Source organism: Dermatophagoides pteronyssinus, unplaced genomic scaffold, assembly GCF_027571235.1.
Source record: "Dermatophagoides pteronyssinus isolate colony J.1.1.1.1 unplaced genomic scaffold, Derpt_VIB-CSIC_2022.12 sq0057, whole genome shotgun sequence".
In the NCBI taxonomy this organism is placed as follows: Eukaryota; Metazoa; Arthropoda; class Arachnida; order Sarcoptiformes; family Pyroglyphidae; genus Dermatophagoides; species Dermatophagoides pteronyssinus.
Window position 1 is genome coordinate 28,750 of NW_027461578.1, and position 21,713 is coordinate 50,462.

Sequence of the window (21,713 nt, forward strand, 5' to 3'; positions counted from 1 at the left end):
TGTTCAATTTGTCGGTCAGATGTTTTTGTTTGGCATGTTTGTCCGATCAAATTCATACATCTCCAACCAAAAGATTTGTCATCATTGATTGTGTAATGGTCGTTTTATGATAATGATTCCCATTAATCAGCTATTGCTATCCAACATTGCTTTTTGATTGATATAGATTAGTTTTATCATCCAGGATGTATATTATTAGTTAATTATCTTCATCAACATTCCATATGATGATAGCAACACTAATTGTTGATCATCATCATCTTTATATGATTGAAAGAAACATAATTATTAATTCAATTGATTTATTTATGTTCAGTATGGCAATAACAAAAAAGAAGCATTTTCTCTACTGCCTACTCTTTTGTCGAAAGAAAGTTTATCAAACAAATCAATACAAATGATATGACTCTCATTGCCTTCTCTCTTGCTGAAATTTAACTTTCACTCATTACATAACCAAATGACGACAAAAAAGTTTCTCGTTTCAGGTCCTTTCTCTCATCATCATCATCAGTGGCCATTGTCTTTTTTGTTGTTCTGTTTTCAACTGTGATCCCGAAACATTCATCCAAACAAAGCAAAATTGAATGATGATGGTGATATTCACATTTTGGCTCTCTTGCCTTGCTCTTTCCAAAGTGGAAAATGAAAAGTTTTGAAAAATAAAAATAAAATAAACGTCGCCCAAATTGAACATAGATAGTGAAATAAAATGAAAGCAAAAACCAATCATCATTGTGATTCACACTTGGATACTTTATTTATAAGTCATCCATATTGAAATATTCATGCAAAATACATCAAAACATCGACATTGATACTATTTTAATGATAGCAACTTTATCACCATCATCCTAACATCATTCCAATTTTCGGTCAGTTTTGGTCAATTTTGTTTCTCTACCCAGTGTGTGTGTGTGTCTGATGTCATTATTGCTAGTCTCATTGAAAACATCAATTTTTTCGATAGGTATCAGTATCTGTTTTTAGCTGGCCATCTTTCTTATAATGATAAAAAGTTTATGTCCGTGTGTATTTGGTGATGTCCATTCATTCGGTGGTTTGAATACTAGTGACTGCAACGAAATTTTTAAAAATATCACCCATTTTTATTTATTGTTTTGATGATGATAATGATGATCACCAATCAGTTATTTTGATAGGAAAAGTGTTTGTTGCTTTTATTGTTTGGTTGTTATTTTGAATTATTTTTTAAAATATTTTTTATGCATCAGTTCGGTTGTTCGTTCTCATTTTCTTTTAAATATATTTTTGCAGCCAATATAGTCAATAAGGTGTTGATTGCCAATACAACATTCTTCTGATTTAGTTTTGTTTACGATCAAATCAATCATGATGAAATTCCTATCGACCAGTTTATTATTACTATCGTCATGTTTTTTGGCGATGACATTGGCCCAACGTAGCCAAGGTAAGAGCGATAACCTTTATTGATAATTTTATTTTTTCCCAATGAAATGACCACTCTTGACAGTGACAACAAACACTAGCTAGAAAACATTTTCAAAACTGGATTTTTTTCCTGAGAAAAAACTTTCTCCTTTACCGATTTATCATTTTCCATTCAAAAAGTTTATATTTTTTAAAAAATGCTGATATTTATAATTAATGTGAGAAAAGTTTGTTTAGAATGATAAATAGAAATTCACCTGCAATAATTATCTAAATCTGAAAGCTCATTATTATCTGTCATCATCCCTAAAAGGAAACAATTGGTTTTATCATTCATTCATTCATTCCCTTGTTTGTTTTGTATGAATATTTATGGTTAACAAAAGGAAAAAACCAATTTTTTGATGCGGAAACAGTTTGTTTGGGTGCGTTTGAAAATGTTTATATAAAAAATAGCAATCATTTTATCTTTATATAACATTCAATACATTTTTTATAAAAATACATCTGCTCTATAGAAACATCCAAAATAGAATGGAAAATTATAAATTTGTTGAATCAAATGTCCAGTGTGAAATTTTAATGATACAGCACTGTTTATTTATCATCTGATGATGTGAATATGTGACACTATCAAAAAATGTTTAAAGATTATATCAAATAATTATATGATTTGTGTGGATACATTATAATCAAATTGCATTTATTTTGCAGGCAATGGCCCAAATCAATTACAGGCCGGACAAGATTATATTGATATACCTGTGCGTGCTGGTTATAGAATTATGGGTGATGATAGTGAAGGTTACCTAGAAGATGGCATCATTGTTAAAACTAAAGGAACTGGATACATTGCACCAAGATATCGTCAAAAATATTATCCATCTGTTTATAGCGATGTTGTTGATAGCAAAAATGATCGTTATGGCGAATCACCAATGCAACAATCCACCCCAATCAGACAACGAAGATTCGATCATCATTATCATCATCATTATAATCACAAACAATTCGAACCATCCGTATCCGCATCGGCATATGCTCCACGTTATTATCGCCAATCAGCATCATCATTACCGAAAAAATATCTTAAATCTGAAATTATTTATGGCCGTCGTGGTATGTTGTGCTTTTTTTTGATCAAAAAATACTTATTAACACTGTTTTTCACTCTCTTTCATCAACAGAATGGTGATCTCAACAACTAAACAAAATTTCCTGAATAAATATAGCCATTGGTTTTTTGTGCATTTTTGCTCAGTTTTATGTTATTTGCAAATCATTATTGTTTTTTGTTTTGTTTTTGTTGTTTGTTCTTATTATTTTGTCATCATCATCATCATTAATCGGGTCGAAACATCATCCACATGTGCTGGGTTGTCGTTCGGTATATCACACACCCGAACATGCTCTAGTTATATCATCATTATAATCACCTCACACTTTACAGCAATAACCATTTTTTTCTATCTTTTTTTGTTGACGTTTTTTCATTCACTTTTTGACAATTTAATCAGACACTGTTCAAATCTTCTCAATCCTCACTAATCGCTGTAATCATATCAAATTTGAAAAAGATTTATTGAAAAATTCTGAAATTATAAATAAAATACACATTGTATGAATGTCAGATGGTGTTTATTCTTTGACGTTTGGCCGATAGAAATAGTTATCAATTTGATAATATTTTAATGATTCTTGTTTGTTGTCAAATCGAGCTTCATCATTGTTATTGATTGGATTTTGGTTCATATCCAAACCGGTTGCAAAATTCTGATCATCAATTTGATCAAAATATTCACTATCCAGTTGATATTTGATATGAGCATAATGTTTTTCACAATATGTTTTTACCTGTTCAATCTGTCCAAACAGACGTCGTTGGAGAAAGAAAAATATCCATGAAAAAACAACGTAAAATAATCGTATTCGCAAAACGTATTGCATTATGAATATGAATATTGAATAATTCAATTTTCGTTCGAATGTATCCAATCGAATCGGATGCTTAACCGTCAATGTATCATACCAATATTTCATAAAACTTTCATAACAAATCAAAAACCGTGGTGCAGCACCTTGCAATGCAAGGAAAACACCTTCAGTAAGATTCATGCCCATTCGAACTGGTGGACTTTGTTCATCCAAATGCACCTTATAACAACGTTCGAAACAAATGTGAAGAAATTGCCGTGTTTCTTCATAACCTTCAACACCGAAACAAATGTTGAAACGATCTTCAATGCCAACACAGTAGCCGATAACACGCCAAAAGTAGAAATATTCTTCAAATTCTTTGTCACTTGTACCATAAAATGCACATTGATCAGGACGGATAGCGACGATACCGATCAATGACCATTGCGTCATGGCCATATCGAATTGACTGAGCCAGATTCGTCGATTTGATCGTGGATATTTGTTATTCATTAACCGTGATACAGCCATATGGCAATTGCGACGAACAGTAATCATCGACTGATGTGTTTTACTTGTTCGATCGAATGGATCATCATCATACCAGGATAATATATGTATTACAGTCGATAGGATTCGCATAAAAACACGATATGGCGAGGATGAATTACCCGTAGCAATAACCGGTACCAATACATCGGGCAAATGTATCAATAAAATATTACCAATAAAATGTGCAATGTTTAAACTGAAAGTGAAAGTGTTAAACTTTTCCCATTTCAATTGAATCAATAATAATTACCTTAGAAAATATTTCCTGGCCATTCGTTGTGACCGCTTGAATCGTTGAGCATCATACCAATCGGGTGGTTGAAGAAGTGGATTAAAACTTGTAATAGGTCCTTTAATATAAGGAGCTTCTTCCGCCAGAATTGACCATTTCTTTTCCAATTTTATCAAAATCAACCATGTTGGCACAAGAATCGTAACAAAAAAATGAACATTCAAATAAAAACCAATCACAATCAAATCACAGTGGTCAATGATGGTGGCCACATCTTTTCATCAACTGAATGTATTTTTGTCGTTGATGTTATTTTGATGCTCATTATGTAATAGTGAAAGACATTTCGAAATATGGAATTTCGATGATAATAATGGACATTTTTCCAAAGAAATCCTGTGGCTCTTCTTGTCTATATGGCCTTGGATTTTATACTTTGTTACTTTGCTTTATTCGACCACACACTCCATATATTGGCAACTCTCATTTTTATTTTTGGATAAAAGATTGCCTGACTAAAGATTCGAATGAGAAATAAAACGAAATAAACAAAATTTTGCGAAACAAAATGTGATGCCCCTTCAATTGTGAAATTCAAAATAGTGATAGTTATTCTTTTTCTCGGACCAAAAAACAAACAAAACACTGAAAAACATGTTGTTCTCCCCCTGAACTTACTCACTCAAAATCATCAGTCTATTTAGAGAAATAGATTTGTCAAGGCCCATCAATCAATCAATCAATTATTGCATCATCAATACAATTGTTATTTAATGCAAAAATAGATTTAATTTTCAATCAGTTTGAGTGTTGTTGTTGTTTTCTCTCGTCGTTGCTAAGAAGGCCTAGAAGATGTTGTACATTGCTGGAACATATCTTGAAGCATTTGATTACAAAGAGCTGCATATGGATTCATTTTGGCCATATAGGCACGGGCAAATTGATTTCCCAATTGGGCTGATTGTTGCATATCTTTTAAACCAAGTTCACGGTTTTCCTCCAACAAATGAATCAATGCTCGTTGACAATAAGCTTGTCGAGCAACTTGTCGAAGATGAGAATCCACCGACAAATTCAAATCACCCAACAATTGAATTGCTTCATCCAGATCCTGACGGGCATCGGCTATTCGATTCTGAAGACGATAGGTCTGTGCACGATTATTCAAGACCGAAGCGTTTTCAGGCCAAAGTTGTAAAGCCTGTTGGAAATAATCAAACGCTTGGTCATATTGGCCATTATTGGCTGATTCTATTGCTTTCATTTCTAAACGTTTGGATTCTTGCTGTTCTGTGGTTAATTCTTTTTTCATCAAAGAATTCAGGAATGGAATTTCAAAATGAATTTTAATAAAATATTAAGGTAGCTTACTTTGAGGATGATCACTCAGATTGTCATCATCATTGTCAGCCGGATCCGAAAAATTTTGCTCCACCAAAAATGGATCAAACATAAAATCAATAACTTTTTGATCTTTGTTGTTGGCCATTCTGGTATTGTTGCTCGAAAAAAATCTAATTATATGACTTCTGCAGATGATGAATGTAACTTTAATATTTAAGAAACTGCGTCACAAAAAATGGAAAATTCTTCTTAAACATGATAAAAATCAAGATGTCCTTGATTCATTGAAAACAGGTAATTTAAATTTGCTTCAGGTACATTGAATTGTACATTTCCAAATACAGGAAAACTTGGATTTCTTTTGAAAAATGATTCCATTATCCAATGACAATGTTACTGAATTTTATGTTCAAAGATCGAAATAAGATAATATCGCAATTAGTTTTTTTCAAAGATTTAGCGCGCTACTAAAATTCATCGATCATGTCCTATATGAATGAGTGAGGAATTTTATTCTGGAAAATTAATTTTATTCATCCAAAATTCATCCAAAATCAGAATGAATTCAATTGCAAGTTATTTTTGCTAAAATCTTTGGCAAATTTAAATTTTGATTCGAAACGTGCCCGCTATTATCGCACAAAAAATGTTCAATTTGAAAGAAAGACACGTCAGAAATTGGAAAAAAACGTGGATCATTCATAGAATGTATGATTGTCATTTTCATTTTATTCTATTTGATTCATCACACGAGTGGATTGTGTTTTGCCGGCGTGGAATTTCATTCAAACATTGTTGTTGTTGGTTAGAGTTTAATTGAAATTCATTTTAAAGGTAACGTTTTGTTGAATGTTTCGGCAAGCGAATTGTTGATAATTTGTTCTCATTTCAGCTTCAATTGATTTGGTTTGTTTGGCAAAATGTTTGATTCATCAATGAATTTTTTGGCTATAAGTATATATTGTTCATTATATTTTGGATTAATCCAATCAACACCGAATGACAATTTAATCATCAATGCTAAAGTTGACAGAACAATCGATATTAGTAATCAATTGGTCGTGATTACTTCGCAAGTTGTTGTACTGAATAAAGGCAGCCAGCCAGTGAAAGAATATCTCATACAATTTGGCGATAAACGTCATGATGATAATCTTTCCTATTTATCGGTTTCACGAGTTGATTCAAGTTCGAAAAAGAAAGATGCTCTCAAAGTCTCTAAATATTCCACTGGTGAATCATTTGCATCATATAAAGTTGATTTAGGCCAACATTCGATTCGGTCTGGTTCATCGATTCAATTGGACATTGAAGCCACTTTTGCTCATTTATTGCAACCATACCCTGTTGAAATCAGTCAAGCTGATCGTCAATTGGTTGTTTATTTGGGTAGAATTTATTTCCCAACTCCATATATGACTGAAACACAAACTACACGTGTTCGATTACCTTCATCAAGTAGCGGTGCTGAATCCTATACCAAATTGCGTCCAGTTACTTATTCCGATCGATTCATCAACTATGGGCCGTATGATAAGATTCCACCAACCACTGCCGATGAATCAGGAAACGAAGAACTTCGTGTTCATGTTGAAAACAATACACCATTTTTGACAGTTGAAAATCTAAGTCGTACTATTCAGATTTCACATTGGGCTGGAGCAATTTCCGTTGAAGAAACATTGGATGTTGTTCATACTGGAGCCAAACTTAAAGGACCATTTTCTCGATATGAATATCAACGGGAACCAGTTTCGAATGGTATTTCATCGATTCGGTCATGGAAAACACGATTACCTGCTGGTGCTCACGACATTTATTATCGTGATGAAATTGGAAATATCAGTACTAGCAACGTACGCACCAGTTTGTCATCGGTTTATGTTGATATAAAGCCACGTTTTCCACTGTTTGGTGGTTGGAAAACCAAATATATAATCGGATATACGCTGCCCACGAAAAATTATTTGTTGGCATTGAATACAAATACAATGACCAATGGTGATTATATTGTACGTATGCCATTTATTGATCATATCTACGACAATATGGTTGTCGACCAGGCAACAGTTCGTATTATTTTGCCTGAAGGTGCCAGTGATTTCCGTATCACTTATCCATATGATATTAAACGTGAACCGGATGAAATATTCTACAGTTACCTTGATACTATTGGTCGACCAGTAATTGTATTGTCGAAGAAGAATCTTGTAGAATGGCACATACAACCATTTGAATTGCATTACAATTTCAAACCATTTTATCTTCTACAAGAACCATTATTGATTGTTGGTTCCATTTTTGGTCTATGTATATTAGTCATGGCTTTAGTTCGAACAAAAACATCTTTGGATGCTAATTGAAAATGATACATTTTTATTATTATAAGGATTTTGTATATTTTGTTTTTGAAAAACATTCTCGAAAATTGATACAAATAAAACTAATAAACATTTTAAACAAAACGATGGCTTATTTTTTCGGATATCGATCGAAAAAATGATTGATTCCATTCCAGGGATTGTTGTTGAGCTTTCAATACATCGTTCAGTGAGAATTGACCTTCGGCCAGAATCGATACAGTTTTTGAATCATTATTTTTATTCGAAATATGAAATGTGGCTTTGATAAAATCACAGGTTTCCAATGTAAACGTTATCGGTTCGAATGAACGAACGTTTTTTTCACATTTTTCTTTAAATTCTTTTTCACGATAAATTAGTCCGTCACGTTTGTCCAGAATAAGTCCACATGTTGCAATACAATAATTTAATGGATAACCACAATCGATCAATGATAATGTGATGGCATTCAATGATGTCGACAGAAATGAACTACCTTTTTCGATTTCATTCAATATGATATAGGTTCGCGAACGAGGTAATAATGCATGGTAGACCATCGGACTGAATGTCATTTTGAAATAAAATTCATAATAAAACAATGATTTATCTATGAAACTTCAATTAGTATCACAATATTAATAGCTTTCGAAACAAACCTTTGGTTAGATTTTTGATCTGACCCAATGGATATAGTAGAATGACAAAATAATTTTTCTTTAATAAATTTTGACTCGAAGCAATTGGATTCGGTCCAAACAATGAACATTGAACAATATTATCGCCAAAAGTATATAATGATGACCCAGAGCTTCGATTTAAATTCGAAAGAATCATTACATGATCCGTATCAGAGGCCATTCTGTTTTGTTAATATTCTGTTGAATTTTCAAATGATAAATAACAAAAAAAAAACTCACGTGGTCAGAGACACGACAATAATCGATTGTATCGAACGATTCGAATGAAATTTTCAATTGAAAATTGCTTCGATTCGTAGAATTCCTAATTGTAATTAAGGAATTTAGTCATTAAACTTGTTTCAATAGAAAAATGACCACCATTATGATCTAATCAAATATAATCAATTTTTTCGAATGGAAATTCCAAATTCAAATTGGCCTTGATCATTGATTTCAATGAAGGGGTTTCCTTTCAATTGATTTTCTTCTGTTCAATTAAATTTGTTGAAAATTTCTTAGAAATCAATCAAAAGAATTACAATATTGAAACAAGCATCATCTCTGAGCGGAAATTACCAGTTTAAAACTGGAAATTTTTCACTGGAAGTGTGAATTATCGATTCGAATGGCCATTCAATTGTTATTATGACAGGTAATAATCAAGCAATCGTGTGGTCACTTGGTTGTGACCAATCATGAAATTGCCAACAAAATTAATTTAATAATGATGATGGATGAATGATAAACAACAATTGCAACCAAATTTGATTTTTTTCATTTAATTTTGACGAATTTTTGAAAACTTTAAAATTGTTTTTTCCCCACTTGATTGATGTATGAATGAGAGATATTTCAACATTTTTTCATTTAAAATTAATTGATCTCAATTTAACTTGATTCTAAATCTTTTTTTGATTGATTGTTAGGATGATAATTAATTATCACAGGAAAAATCACAGGAAAAATCATATTCAAAAACCTTATCGATGATCAGTTGTTTCAGTTGGCCATTTTGATTTGCCATTAATTTTCTTGGAAAACAAATTGATTGATGAAACCTTTTTTGTTGTTGTTTTGTTTTCGACAAAAATTTTCCTTTTTTCTTGAACTTGAAACGGTAATGTTTTGTTGATGGATTTGTGGTGAATAACATACACTATAAATAATAATGTATCCTTGAAAATCTGTCAAAATTTTAATTAACAACAGCCAAATTCAAATCAAATAAACAATTTTTGTTTTTCTCGAAACAAACAAATAATTTACCTATACCGATGACTATGATTGATGGAATGAATGGCTTTCTTGTTGTTGGTGACTGATTTGTCTGTTGTTTGGAAATGGAAATAGAAGTGAATTATGTTTTAGATCAATTAGTAAATGATCATTATCAATCTTATCATATAATCACCTACTTACACAAGATATCTAATGATAATGACATTTTTTGCACTTTCTCCCCAAAAACAATTATCATTGTCATTACCATTATTTTTCCATAATTTTGTCCCAAACCTTGAACCCGAATTTTTTCAAATTAAAATTACCGAAAAAATGTATTTGAAAGGGGAAGAAATTGTAACAACAGGTCCTTGGTATCGTCTTTTTGTGATTAGGGAAAAACTCTCTTATTATGCGTGTGTTGGCTAAAATTTCTAAATATTGTCGATTGTTGCTCAATCGATCTTCATCATTATTGCATCGTACCACAAATAAACAGAAAATATTGATTTATCATTGAACATGAAGGAAAGGGGATGTGGGAATAGTGAACAGCAAAACGACCTTTGTTTGTCTATTGATTGGATGGCCCTAAGGCAATTTGTTGGTTTGCTCAAATAAGAAAGAGTTGTGTGTATGTGATAAATAGCATACTATTTATAACTTGCATGTCTTTCAATGATTTGCCCATCAATTCAATTGATTTATGGAGGGGAAGTGAAAAAGTAATACTTGATTTCATTAATTATAAAAATGTTTTACATAATCATAAACAATCAAAAGGAGGATGTCAATATGAATTTGTATCCTATATTTTAGCCAAAAGATGGCTATATTCGTTGAACATTATCTCTAAGAAAATGACTTTTTTGTGGAGGCAATTCAATTTTTTTCTTTGAAATTCTTTATTTTCTCGATTTTCAACTTGTTTATTTTTCTTCTGTTTTTCAAATATCGAAACTTGATCTTAAAAAAATCTAGATCTGGTTTAATTAGTTTGATTTGCTAATTCATTCAATGTCGAGATTGATAAAAAACGAGAATTCAAAGCAAGAGAACAAAAATTATTCGACCTTCGATGCAGCAATTACCACTACAAAATATTTGAATTTTATTTTTTGTGAAGAAAGAAAAAGAGAGATAAACACGTCCAACATGTATCTGTATGTATTCTGAAGGGATGAATTTCCTTCTTATTTAGAGAAACAAAAACGGATAATAATAATAAAATCAAGTTAATAAAAATGTTTTTCTTCAAACAAATTCATAAATTTGAATTTCCATCAAAAATGATGATGACGTTTATTAAAATGATTCAACTTAATAATTTTCCTTAGGAAAAAATAGCCAAATCATAAAACTAATTGATGGATAGACATCATCATCATCATCATCAAGTTTGATAGGAGGAGTAGCAATGAGAGAATGAGCAGTCAGATAAGACATTTGAACATTTCCCACACGGAATTATTGATAAGAAATTTCGTAGGAATAAATTGAGGAAAATCAAATCAAGATAGAAGGAATGTGGAGATGTGTTGTGTGTTTCGATCCGTGGTGTGTTTCCAGTCTAACATCAGCAATATTGACGAAATGTCCAATATTTGACCACCATTTGATTCAATCGATCAAATCACACAAAGTTTTTACTGTTGGGCGTACGTGCAACAAGCACCCATTACAAGATCATCATAATGATTTATTATGATTTTTCCTTTTGTTTTGGCTCAAGAAAAATCAATTAAACAAAACGACAATAGCATCCAATTAATCAACACATACACACACTATTTGATCAATTTTTTCTTTTTTGCTTGACCAAGAATCCATGTTATCTGATTTTGCTAAAGTCATTGTTCAAACATAAGCTTGTGGTATGATGAACATAAAATTGACCTTTTCGGATATTGGTTTCAATTTTTGATTTTTCGTTGTTATTGTCCAACATTGACTAGCATAACCTCGAACATAAATTGTGTCCGTGCTCAGCCTCATCATTCAGGTATGTGTTATTTGTCTGTAATCTTGTTCATCTCTTACCATAATGGTCAAGAACGTAGCATATATGCCAACGATGATAATGATCATTGCTTTTTTCTGGCATGTATTTCGTTGATCAATGAACAAAACGGACAGCACATTTCAATGTTTACCACATTTTCTATTTTATATCGAAATTAGTGCCAAGTTAACCTTTACCGCGTGGTTAATTTTTTCGTATTTTGATGATCACTTCCCTTTTTTCTCTTTGTTTAATTTTGCCTTTCGTAATGATGGTTGATGATAATGATAATGATAATCAACGTCAATTGTCTTGTAGTTTTTTTGATTATTCATCATTATCATGGGCCATGATCATCTTCATCATTAATGCTAGTTTAGTTATTTCTTCAATATTTCCGACGCATCATATCCGTAAAGAGGGATGATTACAAATTATAATGATGTCATTTGTTTTATGTTTTTCTAATTTCGCATGCCAATTTAGTTTTCCCAACAAATAGTTTTTTGGGCAGAAAACAATCAAGTGAATGTTTTATTGACAAACGCACACACACGTTCATACTATCGAAACGTGTGTCACACACGTGTGAATGGTTTTTTGTAGGATTCGAAAAAAATAGTTTTGAAAATATTGAGATTTTCGATGACGATAGACAAGGATGTTTTTATAGCTATAGATCAAAATCTCTCACTGACCTTAATGGTTTTATTTATTAAATCACATTGTGATCAAATATCATATCTCATGAAATATATTTGATTCACACATTGAATGACGATCCTCTCTGATCTGAATGAAATTGGCTATTTGATTATCATCAGGAAACGTTGACGTCAGAATGACCATGTTTTCATTGAATGAATGAATCATTGGTCATTGTAATCGATATCATCGATGTAATCGACAAAATTCGCCCTTCCTTTTTCGGAGTTGAGAGGGGTAAAAACACATTTTAGACATTCTCAGGAAAAAATTATTGACATTTTGGGAATAAAAATCTATTGATCTCATGACATGATTTGATGAAAATTTTGTTTTTTCTTGCGTATGTGCGATATGGGTGTGTTATTTGTTCAATGACATTATGATTGCCATCGCAAATACATCTGCAATGTTTGTTTATTTGGAAAAAGAAAGTAAAAACAAATGGAATCAATGTCAATTTTGTCAATCGATATTTGTCGAAAGATTTTTTCAATTTCTTTTCGTCATGAGGATGGTGAGAATTTGCCTCAAAATGTTTAACAACAGCCATAAACTTGTAAAATACCAAATGACCAAATGCAAATGTTTGAATTAATGAATGAAGGAAAATTTTTCAATATTCACCATTTAACATTTTATGACATCCGCAATTTATCATTATTATTATTTAACTACAATTATACTAACATAAACATACTAATTATTTTTCAACCTAACCTCACTGAACTATGAATCACAGCCATAGTCATAGTCATAGTCATCAACCTAACCTCACTGAACTATGAATCACAGCCATAGTCACAGTCATAGTCATCAACCTAACCTCACTGAACTATGAATCACAGCCATAGTCATAGTCATAGTCATCAACCTAACCTCACTGAACTATGAATCACAGCCATAGTCACAGTCATAGTCATCAACCTAACCTCACTGAACTATGAATCACAGCCATAGTCATAGTCATAGTCATCAACCTAACCTCACTGAACTATGAATCACAGTCATAGTCATAGTCATGGTCATCAACCTAACCTCACTGAACTATACGGCTTATACAAATCCTGTGACTTATAAGACATACATAAATTACGATAAACAATGGATAATTTTCTAACCAATCTGTGATCATGATCCTGGAACAGAACAAACGAAAACTTTCAATCATTTTTAGTACTGTTCTTTTCTGTTTTGTTTTGTTTGAATCATAAAGGCCAAAACAATAAATAATAATCATAATGATAATTTGAAACATTTCTCTTTCTCTGGATCCATTTATTTTCTCTTTTTTTGATTCAATTCTTACTAACATTTTTTCTCTTTCTTTTAGTTGTCATTACTGTTAGACTTTATGGAAAAATTAATGAAAACAAAACAAAAGCGAAAGTAGAGATGTTTTCATGAACACACACACATCGATCAAACAAAACGAAAAATGATTCGGCTCATTGATTTTTCTTCTTTTCATTTTGCCATCCTCCCCAAACTACTATGTTATCGATTACGTAATGATAATAAATTTTAATTGAAAAGTTTTTTCTCTTATTGTACAACAGTTTTAAGTATCGAATTTCGATCGATGTGTGTTTGTGTGGGTGAACAGGCACACTTACCTGAATGTCATTGTTAATATTGTTTGTTTGTTTTGTTTTCTTATTGATTATTACATAATGACAGTACAGTAGACAAGCAATGCATGTTATCTAGAAAATATTGTGTAATTGTATTGTGTGATCCAATCAAATTTTTGTGTTTTTCAAAAAATTAATATCAAGTGATCACCATGTGTGTTAGCTAGAGATGTGATCGGTTGCAAAAATTCGTTTGTTTCATCATGAATATCCACCAAGTTGACAAATATCACTGGTTTGGATTAATGATGTCTTTTCCACTTGTTAGCCATCCATCCATCATATCATTCTGAATGAGGAAAAATTCATATTGTACCCGCATGATGAAAATATTTATCAACATTAGTAGTCATTATTTGCTTTACTGCTTGATAGGCCATAAATGAAGAATATCATAAAAAGCCATCTTTTTCTTCATCAATCGATTGATGATTAAATTCTCTCTCTCGTTTCAACTGGTTAGTCCATCGATCGATGATGATTTACCTGTTTGTCTGTTAGCTGTGTGCAATTACCACCACGTACATGCACCTTACACATCCCCAACTAGCAAATAAAATAATAAAATAATAAATGATCATCATCAAATATTGAATTTCTTTCCATTTGTCATCATCAAAATTATCGATTCTTTTCCTTTCCTTTCTTCTTATTTCAACAAAACGAAACGAAATAAATCTTTCATTTATCGATTTTCCACAGGCATTTCATTCATTCATTGATTGTGGTTGTTGTTGTTTCATATGGATGTTGGCAAGTTTTCAAATTACTTTCTTTGAAAAAATCATCATCATCTTGTTTCTCTCTCTTATATATCAATAATCATTGTTTTGTCCATCTTTTCAGCTTTAATAATTTTTAAAATTTGAATGAAATTTCAAAAATTCTTTTAGTTTTGATTTTTTTTAATGAAAATCTATCTTTGATTGATTGATAATCAATGAAAATTTTAAAGAATTTATAATTAAATTGATTTTTTGGCATAGTTTTGAGGGTAAGTGAATTTGTTTGTTTTTCATTTCAAATGTACACTCATCAAGGTTATTCAACAAATTAGACGTATTCAAATGCAAAATTATGAAATGAATAATTATTCTGTCACATTACCATTGATCATTGTTTTTCAAATAAATAACAACTAGATAAAACAGTATATACTTGTTGTTTATCTGTCGATGACAATGATGATATTCGCACAAACACACACATACACACTCAGATACTTAGATAATAATGAATGAACGATAATATTTCAATGTCAGATTCTCATAAAAATATTCAGGTAGATTTAGTCATATGTTCATCCATCGGCTATAATTATTAATAAAAATAAATTAAGTGAATAAATTATTTTATCGTTAAATGGCAATCATTTTCGATTGTAAACACGCCAAAACAATCTTATTTTGCCACTATCTTCTTAAATCCTTAAAATCACTGAAATCCAGAAACAAACGAAAAAAGAATGATAAGAAAACCTTGGCGATTGATTCCCTTTGCCTGCTCAAACTGAATCATATTAGTCATATTATCGATTAGTTTTTCATTAGCGAAATTCACGGCCGTATAATAATGTTCTTGTTTTGATCATCATCCTCCATGATACCTTTGATTGATTGAATCGATTTTTTTGTCTCTGTTGTTTTGATTGAACAAATCCGTTCAACAAAAAGTTTCTAATCGAATTGAATTGAAATGAAAACTTCTTAGTTTAGTTTGTATGATCATCACCGACGAAACATAAATAATGTTTGAAATAAACATGCTATTAAATCTTGATGACGACAATTCACACAATTGAATGGCAGCAACAATAATTTCTATCTTAAGAAAGATAAACACCGCTGCTGTATACGTATCTGCTGCTATGGATGATGTTCTCACCAATCCAGAATAGAATGCATGATGAAAACATTATTTTCATTCAACAAACCGAAAGAGAAAGTCTTTATTTTTCTTTCTTTTTGATTTCTTTCTTGGATGAAACATTGTGTGTTGGTAAGATGGCATGTTTTTTTGGGAAGTTTTTTCTTTCGCTAACAAGTTGGTCGCGCATCTAACTAACTGCCCTTGAGCTCAATTCAATTCATTTTTTCCTGCTATATTCCAAACATGCGATTCGATTGATCCTATCTATGCATTCATTTCATTTCTTATGTGTGCTCAGGATGAACATTCAATCAATTTCAAATCTTGTTTTTTAAATTTTGTTTGTTGATGCTGATCAACAGAAAAAAAATTTACGACGACAACATCGATATATTTGTGTTTTGTTTGATTTTTTTTTTTGTTTTGGTCAGTTCGGTAAAATTAGTGACCATATGAATTCTATTGAAATCAATTTTTGATTCTTTTTTGACCACACGTGTCAACACGTGCAACGTATGTGATTTTCGGTAATTTTTGCATGATAAAATAATGTCCACCTGAAATATTTTTCAACTTTGTCCTATGTTTGTTATTTCGAGTCTGGTTTTCTCCATTTGTATCATTTATGATAATCGAATGATGTGTGGTGTGTTTGATGATTGGTGAAAAATCGTTTGTTGAAATTGATGTCCTGTAATGACGTAGATAAAATGATTTTGATTTGTGATTTGCTATTTGATTCGGCATTGATAGCTATGTTTATTTTTTCGTTCGTTCACATTATTAATTAGGATATTAGTATGGGTCATGATATACATTTTTGTTTATCAAAAATTTTGCTTGAATTCTTTTTTTGAAAACCTTATTCTGGTTGAATCTAATCTTTAAAATTTCCATTGTTTTCTATTTTCAACAGTCAATTTAAAAAAGCATCATCATCAAGACATTTGATTGATTAGCACAGTTTTTAAATTTTAAAAATCGACGTACATCATTTTGTATCATATTCGTCGAAACATTTCTATTTGGGTATTTTTTCCAATAGGCTTTTTCATTTTCCCCATATACGTCAGCTACAAAACAACAACAACATTATAATCATATCATCGTATTCACACCATTCCAACATATAACGCTATCAACATCGTCAAAATAAATATTTCACCAAAAAAACTACAATAAAATTTAAATAACGACAAATAATAGATATATCGACAAGAGGACAAACACAAATAGAAAATGATAAAAAATCCTTTCACCAATCATTCATATGTATCGGATGAAGCGGATGTTGTCGCTATCAATGATAATCGACATGCGTCTCTCAATCGTTTCCGTCGTTTAACGTCAGTAAACGAGACTGACGAAAAAGTTAAACGTGATCCGGCGTTAGCTTTGGCCAAATTGGTTGAAAAAACAGAAAAGAATGGAGTCTATGTCAATAAAGGTTTGATCATGGAAGATGAACGTTCAACACAATCCACACCAGGAGCTATCACACCAACAAGTATTCGTCCACCAAAAATTGCTGTCGATGTTCGTGATGTTACATTTGCCTATGGTTTTGGACAAAAATCATTGCTAACCTTGAAGAAAATCAATGTTTCAGTGCCACAAGGCAAAATTTATGCTCTTCTTGGATCCAGTGGTTGTGGTAAGTTTCTTTATTCAAAATTTATTCAATTTAGAACAGAAAAACAGTTTCCATTTTGCAATCAAACTCTATATTCAACAAAAACAAAGTCATTAACACACTGTAGTTGCAAATAATAATATATTGAACACAACATGCAGTTTGCTACTAATTAAATCCAAAATCTTGCAATCATTTTCAATGAGTCCAACATTATCAAGGATATCTTCTCCTTTTTTTGAAATATCTATCTGATGTTGTTGTTCGTTGATCGATGAAGCATTACGAATAAATTTAAGTAGTACTTTTAACTTAGGAGGAGAATTATTTTTTGATTTTCTAAATAATTTTTTAAAAATAATATGCTAAAACTGGCTCAATTAATCATATAAAATTATAGGCAAAACAACCTTATTAAGATGTGTACTTGGTCGGTTACAACCACAATCCGGTGTAATTCGGGTATTCGGCCAGGAACCTGGATCGGAATACAGTCCAGTACCCGGTCCTGGTGTTGGTTATATGCCACAAGAATTGGCATTATTTCCTGATTTCACCATCAAAGAAACTTTAAGATATTTCGGACAATTATATCGAATGTCACCAAAAGAAATCAAAGCAAGAACCAAATTTCTCATAACACTTCTTCATTTACCGGAAAAAAATCGTCTAGTTTCACAACTTTCAGGTGGCCAACAACGGCGTGTATCGTTGGCATCGGCATTAGTACATCGTCCACCATTGTTGATTTTGGATGAACCAACCGTAGGTGTTGATCCAGTTCTACGTAAAGCTATTTGGGAGCATTTAGATGCATTATGTCGGGAAGATGGCTTGACAGTTATCATTACCACCCATTATATTGAAGAAGCCAGAACAGCCGAAACTGTTGGTCTAATGCGTTTCGGACGTTTATTGGTACAATCAAATCCAGAAGAATTACTAGTTAGACATGGTTTGCCTACATTGGAAGCTGTATTCTTGAAACTTTGTCAATTAGATTCAGCACAAATCCCCGAAAGTGTTAAAACTGATGCGGCCAACAATACTATTGTCGCTTATAGTGGCGGTAGTGATGCGATTGAAACGAAAAAAGTGGATGATAATCTTCCCATGGTCACTGTTAATTACGAAAAAAGTGATATCGAAAGAAGTCCAAACAACAACAACAATGATGATAATAATAATATTGCCAATAATAACAATGCTATCAGTCTTGCGCCAAATACTGCTGGTAACTATTCTTCATATTTAATTACCATTTAACAATTAACATAATTCTTATTCAAAACAGGTAATCTTTTGATTCCAATGTCAACATCGTTCAAAGATGTATCGGCACGAGCAACGCCATCTACACAAAGTCCACGAATGTCATTTTCGGAACGAGGATCGACCGGTGATTTTGCCCAATTACAGTTACAAAATCAAATCAGTGTCGAAGGCGAACGACGGCGAATGTTCGATTTGAACCGTGTTATGGCATTATTCATCAAGAATTCTATTCGTCTGAAGCGAAATGTTCCCATTCTGTTGTTTTATTTCTTTTTACCTTCCATTCAAATTGCCTTGTTTTGCATATGTATTGGACAAGACCCGAAAAACATTCCGGTTGCTGTTTATAATGCTGAAGATCCACCTGGTTTAAGTGCCGAATATCTTTCGTTTGTTAATCCGGAAATTGTTGTACAAGTACCTTATCCATCATTGGAAGAAGCGCGACAAGCGGTTGTGGATGGTAAAGCATGGGCTGCATTACATTTTTCGCATAATTATTCGGCATCCTTAAATCAAAGAAGAATAATGGTAATATCACTTTATTATTTCTCAAAACAAATTCTCAACCTTTCATCATGACAATATAGGCTGGAAAAGCGGATAACGACACAATCGAATCATCCAACATAAAACTTTACCTGGATATGTCCAATCAGGTTATTGGATTTGTTTTGCTGCGTACATTTTTCCTGGCGTTTCAATCATTTGCACAAGATTATCTATCGATTCTCGGTTATAATCCAGCTACAGTAACATTACCGATAACAATTGAAAAAGTCATCTATGGTACTGTCAATCCATCGATGACTGAATTTATGGCACCCGGTGTTATCATACTGATTGCATATTATGCGACAACTGCATTGACTGCATTGTCGCTAGTATTGGAACGTAAAGACGGTCTATTGGAACGATCATTAGTAGCCGGTGTGAATTCCTTCGAATTTCTCATATCACATATTATGACACAAACTATTGTCCTTTCTATACAAGAAGTATTCATGTTGGCAACAACATTCTATATATTTAAAGTGCCATCAAGAGGTCCAATGATTTGGGTTTTTTCATTAACATTTTTCCAAGGTTTGTTTGCCATCAATTGCTTATCAATTTCTAATTTGATCATTCCGTTAGGTGTGGCTGGCGTCATGTTTGGATTGTTCATATCATCACTTTGTGCTGATGAGGTATCAGCTGCCATGTTAGGTATGGGATCATTTTTCCCGACCATTATGTTGGGCGGTATTTTCTGGCCCATTCAATCCATGCCTGATTGGATGGCATCGCTGGCCGCCTTTTTGCCGCAAACATTACCCGTTGAATCGATGCGTTTTATACTGTCGCGTGGTTGGGGTGTAGAATATTTCGAAGTAACATTGGGTTTTATTGCCACATGGGGATGGATTTTGGTATATTTGGTTGCCGCTGCATTTATATTCAAAAAATACACTTAGTCATCATAGTCAATCAGTGATTGCCTTCTCCTCATCAATCAATCAACAACAAACCAAATCATACGCATTCCTCATCATATTCTCTTTTTGTGCAGGGTTTTTTTCCCAAACAAATTTAGTTTTTTTGGTTCTATGTATTTTTTCTTTGGCTAAACTTTTTGCTTAGAAATAGAATTTCCAAATCAATCATGACAAACAAAATCAGAATCGATTGAATCGATTTTGGATGGAGAAAAACATGACAAACTTCATTTGTGAATCTTAATCCTTTATTATTAATATTATTATTGTTCCATATCATTATTAATGACTGTTTAGTACCTGCAAAAGAAAAGTCCTGCATTCAATCAATTGATCAACTATCGAACTTTCCTATCTCCTATCTCTCTCTCACTCTTTCGATTCGAATTGGATAATTTATAATGATAATAATTTATGTTGTTTTTAATTTTTTTTCAATATTGAAAAATCAAATCAAATAAAACAAACATTATATTAGTTTTTTTCAATTTTTCAATTTCCCGGTGAAAAATGATCAAACGTGCGTGTACACCTTGAAAATAACATGGTGCAAGTCATCCTCAATTCCTTCATTGATATGATTAAAAAACACCATTATCATTGATGATGGTGATAAATGGAGAAATTTAATACAGAGTTTCATGTTGCAAAGTTCATCGGTAACAAATGTCTTAAGTTCGATCATCATGTACAGATCACGTGTATGCGTCAAATCAAAAAAAGAAGGACAAAATGACAATGGAATGGAATTAGTACTAAAGTTTTTCTTTTTTGCAAATTGCTGATGATACATTGGACTTATGGATTCATATGTGTTACATCATCATTGACATCCAATTTCATTGAATCTCAATCAAAATGCTTCAATTTTGCACTATAATAAAACAATAAAAATAAACTCAAAATGCATTTTGAAAAGTGGAAAATTTTCCATTTCTTATGGAAACGGATTTGAATTGATCTAATTTTCATTGATAAATTGAAAATTAACAAATCATTTCATTTCCTCAACCCACACACTGCACTGACCATTAGTGAATTTTCACTAAGCAAAATCAATCTATGATAATGTCTATTCAAGCGTGTTGTTTTCAATGAGATTTTCATTTTATCTGCGTATTAGTGTGTAATCATTGTTGTTGTTTAGTAAATTGGTTTCCATGTAATTCGGTTTTTTGTCAATTATGTATTGTTTTTAGTTTTTTCCTTCATTTAATTTCAATTAAATCAAACCTGCAACAACACCATAACAAAAACAAACCATTTGACCACACCGTTCGATATGTGATCGATTACCTACCAACCTGGATGATCGTCATTGATGTTAATTTAATTTATTCATAACTTTGTTTGTTGAAGGGCAAAAACAATCACGATTTTTTTGCCCTTCGATAATTCTTTTTCTTAAAAAAT

At 31.8% G+C, this 21,713-nt stretch overlaps 6 protein-coding genes and 1 long non-coding RNA gene across 12 annotated transcripts; 3 read left to right on the forward strand and 4 right to left on the reverse strand.

Annotated features, from left to right (window-relative positions):
• The first annotated feature begins 428 nt into the window (after positions 1–428).
• Positions 429–3,038, forward strand: LOC113790503 (uncharacterized). 2 transcript variants are annotated; one of them, XM_027340177.2, is made up of 4 exons: positions 429–875; positions 1,279–1,432; positions 2,128–2,532; positions 2,601–3,038. In XM_027340177.2, the coding sequence occupies exons 2-4, from the start codon at positions 1,354–1,356 to the stop codon at positions 2,606–2,608; spliced, it is 492 nt and encodes a 163-aa protein (XP_027195978.2). In that variant the 5' UTR covers positions 429–875; positions 1,279–1,353; the 3' UTR covers positions 2,609–3,038. The 2 variants fall into 2 exon arrangements, with proteins under 2 accessions (XP_027195978.2, XP_027195979.2); XM_027340178.2 differs by having other exon boundaries at positions 1,288–1,432.
• On the reverse strand, positions 2,976–4,719 carry LOC113790501 (uncharacterized). The gene is made up of 2 exons (XM_027340175.2): positions 4,133–4,719; positions 2,976–4,078 (listed from the first exon to the last, which is right to left on the reverse strand). The coding sequence occupies exons 1-2, from the start codon at positions 4,153–4,155 to the stop codon at positions 3,052–3,054; spliced, it is 1,050 nt and encodes a 349-aa protein (XP_027195976.2). The 5' UTR covers positions 4,156–4,719; the 3' UTR covers positions 2,976–3,051.
• A 138-nt stretch (positions 4,720–4,857) lies between these two features.
• On the reverse strand, positions 4,858–5,679 carry LOC113790502 (tetratricopeptide repeat protein 36 homolog). Its single transcript, XM_027340176.2, has 2 exons — positions 5,486–5,679; positions 4,858–5,416 (listed from the first exon to the last, which is right to left on the reverse strand). Exons 1-2 carry the CDS (start codon positions 5,601–5,603, stop codon positions 4,950–4,952), a joined length of 585 nt encoding a protein of 194 aa, XP_027195977.2. The 5' UTR covers positions 5,604–5,679; the 3' UTR covers positions 4,858–4,949.
• Positions 5,680–6,150: 471 nt separating this feature from the next.
• LOC113790497 (dolichyl-diphosphooligosaccharide--protein glycosyltransferase subunit 1) lies at positions 6,151–7,923 on the forward strand. The gene is made up of 2 exons (XM_027340170.2): positions 6,151–6,292; positions 6,351–7,923. Exon 2 carries the CDS (start codon positions 6,379–6,381, stop codon positions 7,819–7,821), a length of 1,443 nt encoding a protein of 480 aa, XP_027195971.2. The 5' UTR covers positions 6,151–6,292; positions 6,351–6,378; the 3' UTR covers positions 7,822–7,923.
• LOC113790498 (exosome complex component RRP46-like) lies at positions 7,812–9,816 on the reverse strand. Of its 3 annotated transcripts, XM_075824233.1 has the most exons (4): positions 9,750–9,816; positions 9,463–9,667; positions 8,460–8,662; positions 7,812–8,410 (listed from the first exon to the last, which is right to left on the reverse strand). In XM_075824233.1, exons 3-4 carry the CDS (start codon positions 8,659–8,661, stop codon positions 7,914–7,916), a joined length of 699 nt encoding a protein of 232 aa, XP_075680348.1. In that variant the 5' UTR covers position 8,662; positions 9,463–9,667; positions 9,750–9,816; the 3' UTR covers positions 7,812–7,913. The 3 variants fall into 3 exon arrangements, with proteins under 3 accessions (XP_075680348.1, XP_027195972.2, XP_027195973.2); XM_027340171.2 differs by lacking the exons at positions 9,463–9,667; positions 9,750–9,816 and adding an exon at positions 9,023–9,300; XM_027340172.2 differs by lacking the exons at positions 9,463–9,667; positions 9,750–9,816 and adding an exon at positions 8,721–8,902.
• A 1,742-nt stretch (positions 9,817–11,558) lies between these two features.
• Positions 11,559–20,788, forward strand: LOC113794185 (ABC transporter G family member 20-like). Of its 2 annotated transcripts, none has more exons than XM_075824226.1 (6): positions 11,559–11,706; positions 16,831–17,568; positions 17,948–18,781; positions 18,842–19,353; positions 19,413–19,908; positions 19,960–20,788. In XM_075824226.1, exons 2-6 carry the CDS (start codon positions 17,154–17,156, stop codon positions 20,277–20,279), a joined length of 2,577 nt encoding a protein of 858 aa, XP_075680341.1. In that variant the 5' UTR covers positions 11,559–11,706; positions 16,831–17,153; the 3' UTR covers positions 20,280–20,788. The 2 variants fall into 2 exon arrangements, with proteins under 2 accessions (XP_075680341.1, XP_027200085.2); XM_027344284.2 differs by lacking the exon at positions 11,559–11,706 and adding an exon at positions 16,238–16,441.
• On the reverse strand, positions 13,909–16,083 carry LOC142646119 (uncharacterized). 2 transcript variants are annotated; one of them, XR_012847113.1, is made up of 2 exons: positions 15,652–16,083; positions 13,909–14,591 (listed from the first exon to the last, which is right to left on the reverse strand). It is a non-coding gene; the product is annotated as an uncharacterized LOC142646119 (long non-coding RNA). The 2 variants fall into 2 exon arrangements; XR_012847112.1 differs by lacking the exon at positions 15,652–16,083 and adding an exon at positions 15,153–15,434.
• Positions 20,789–21,713: the final 925 nt, after the last annotated feature.

Bases quoted from the DNA above. Each gene is read 5' to 3' on its own strand.
- LOC113790501 (XM_027340175.2), bottom strand. From the start codon at position 4,155: ATGGCCAGGAAATATTTTCTAAG. The intron at 4,079-4,132 runs GTAATTATTATT...TTTCACTTTCAG, and splicing joins GCCAGGAAATATTTTCTAAG to TTTAAACATTGCACATTTTA.
- LOC113790498 (XM_027340171.2), bottom strand. From the start codon at position 9,042: ATGATGCTTGTTTCAATATT. The intron at 8,663-9,022 runs GTAATTCTTTTG...TTAACAAAACAG, and splicing joins ATGATGCTTGTTTCAATATT to AATGGCCTCTGATACGGATC. The intron at 8,411-8,459 runs GTTTGTTTCGAA...GAAGTTTCATAG, and splicing joins GATCAAAAATCTAACCAAAG to ATAAATCATTGTTTTATTAT.
- LOC113790502 (XM_027340176.2), bottom strand. From the start codon at position 5,603: ATGGCCAACAACAAAGATCAAAAAGTTATTGATTTTATGTTTGATCCA. The intron at 5,417-5,485 runs GTAAGCTACCTT...TGATGAAAAAAG, and splicing joins TCTGAGTGATCATCCTCAAA to AATTAACCACAGAACAGCAA.
- LOC113794185 (XM_075824226.1), top strand. From the start codon at position 17,154: ATGATAAAAAATCCTTTCACCAATCATTCATATGTATCGGATGAAGCG. The intron at 18,782-18,841 runs GTAACTATTCTT...TATTCAAAACAG, and splicing joins TCTTGCGCCAAATACTGCTG to GTAATCTTTTGATTCCAATG. The intron at 19,354-19,412 runs GTAATATCACTT...ATGACAATATAG, and splicing joins TAAATCAAAGAAGAATAATG to GCTGGAAAAGCGGATAACGA.
- LOC113790503 (XM_027340177.2), top strand. From the start codon at position 1,354: ATGATGAAATTCCTATCGACCAGTTTATTATTACTATCGTCATGTTTT. The intron at 1,433-2,127 runs GTAAGAGCGATA...TTTATTTTGCAG, and splicing joins ATTGGCCCAACGTAGCCAAG to GCAATGGCCCAAATCAATTA.
- LOC113790497 (XM_027340170.2), top strand. From the start codon at position 6,379: ATGTTTGATTCATCAATGAATTTTTTGGCTATAAGTATATATTGTTCA.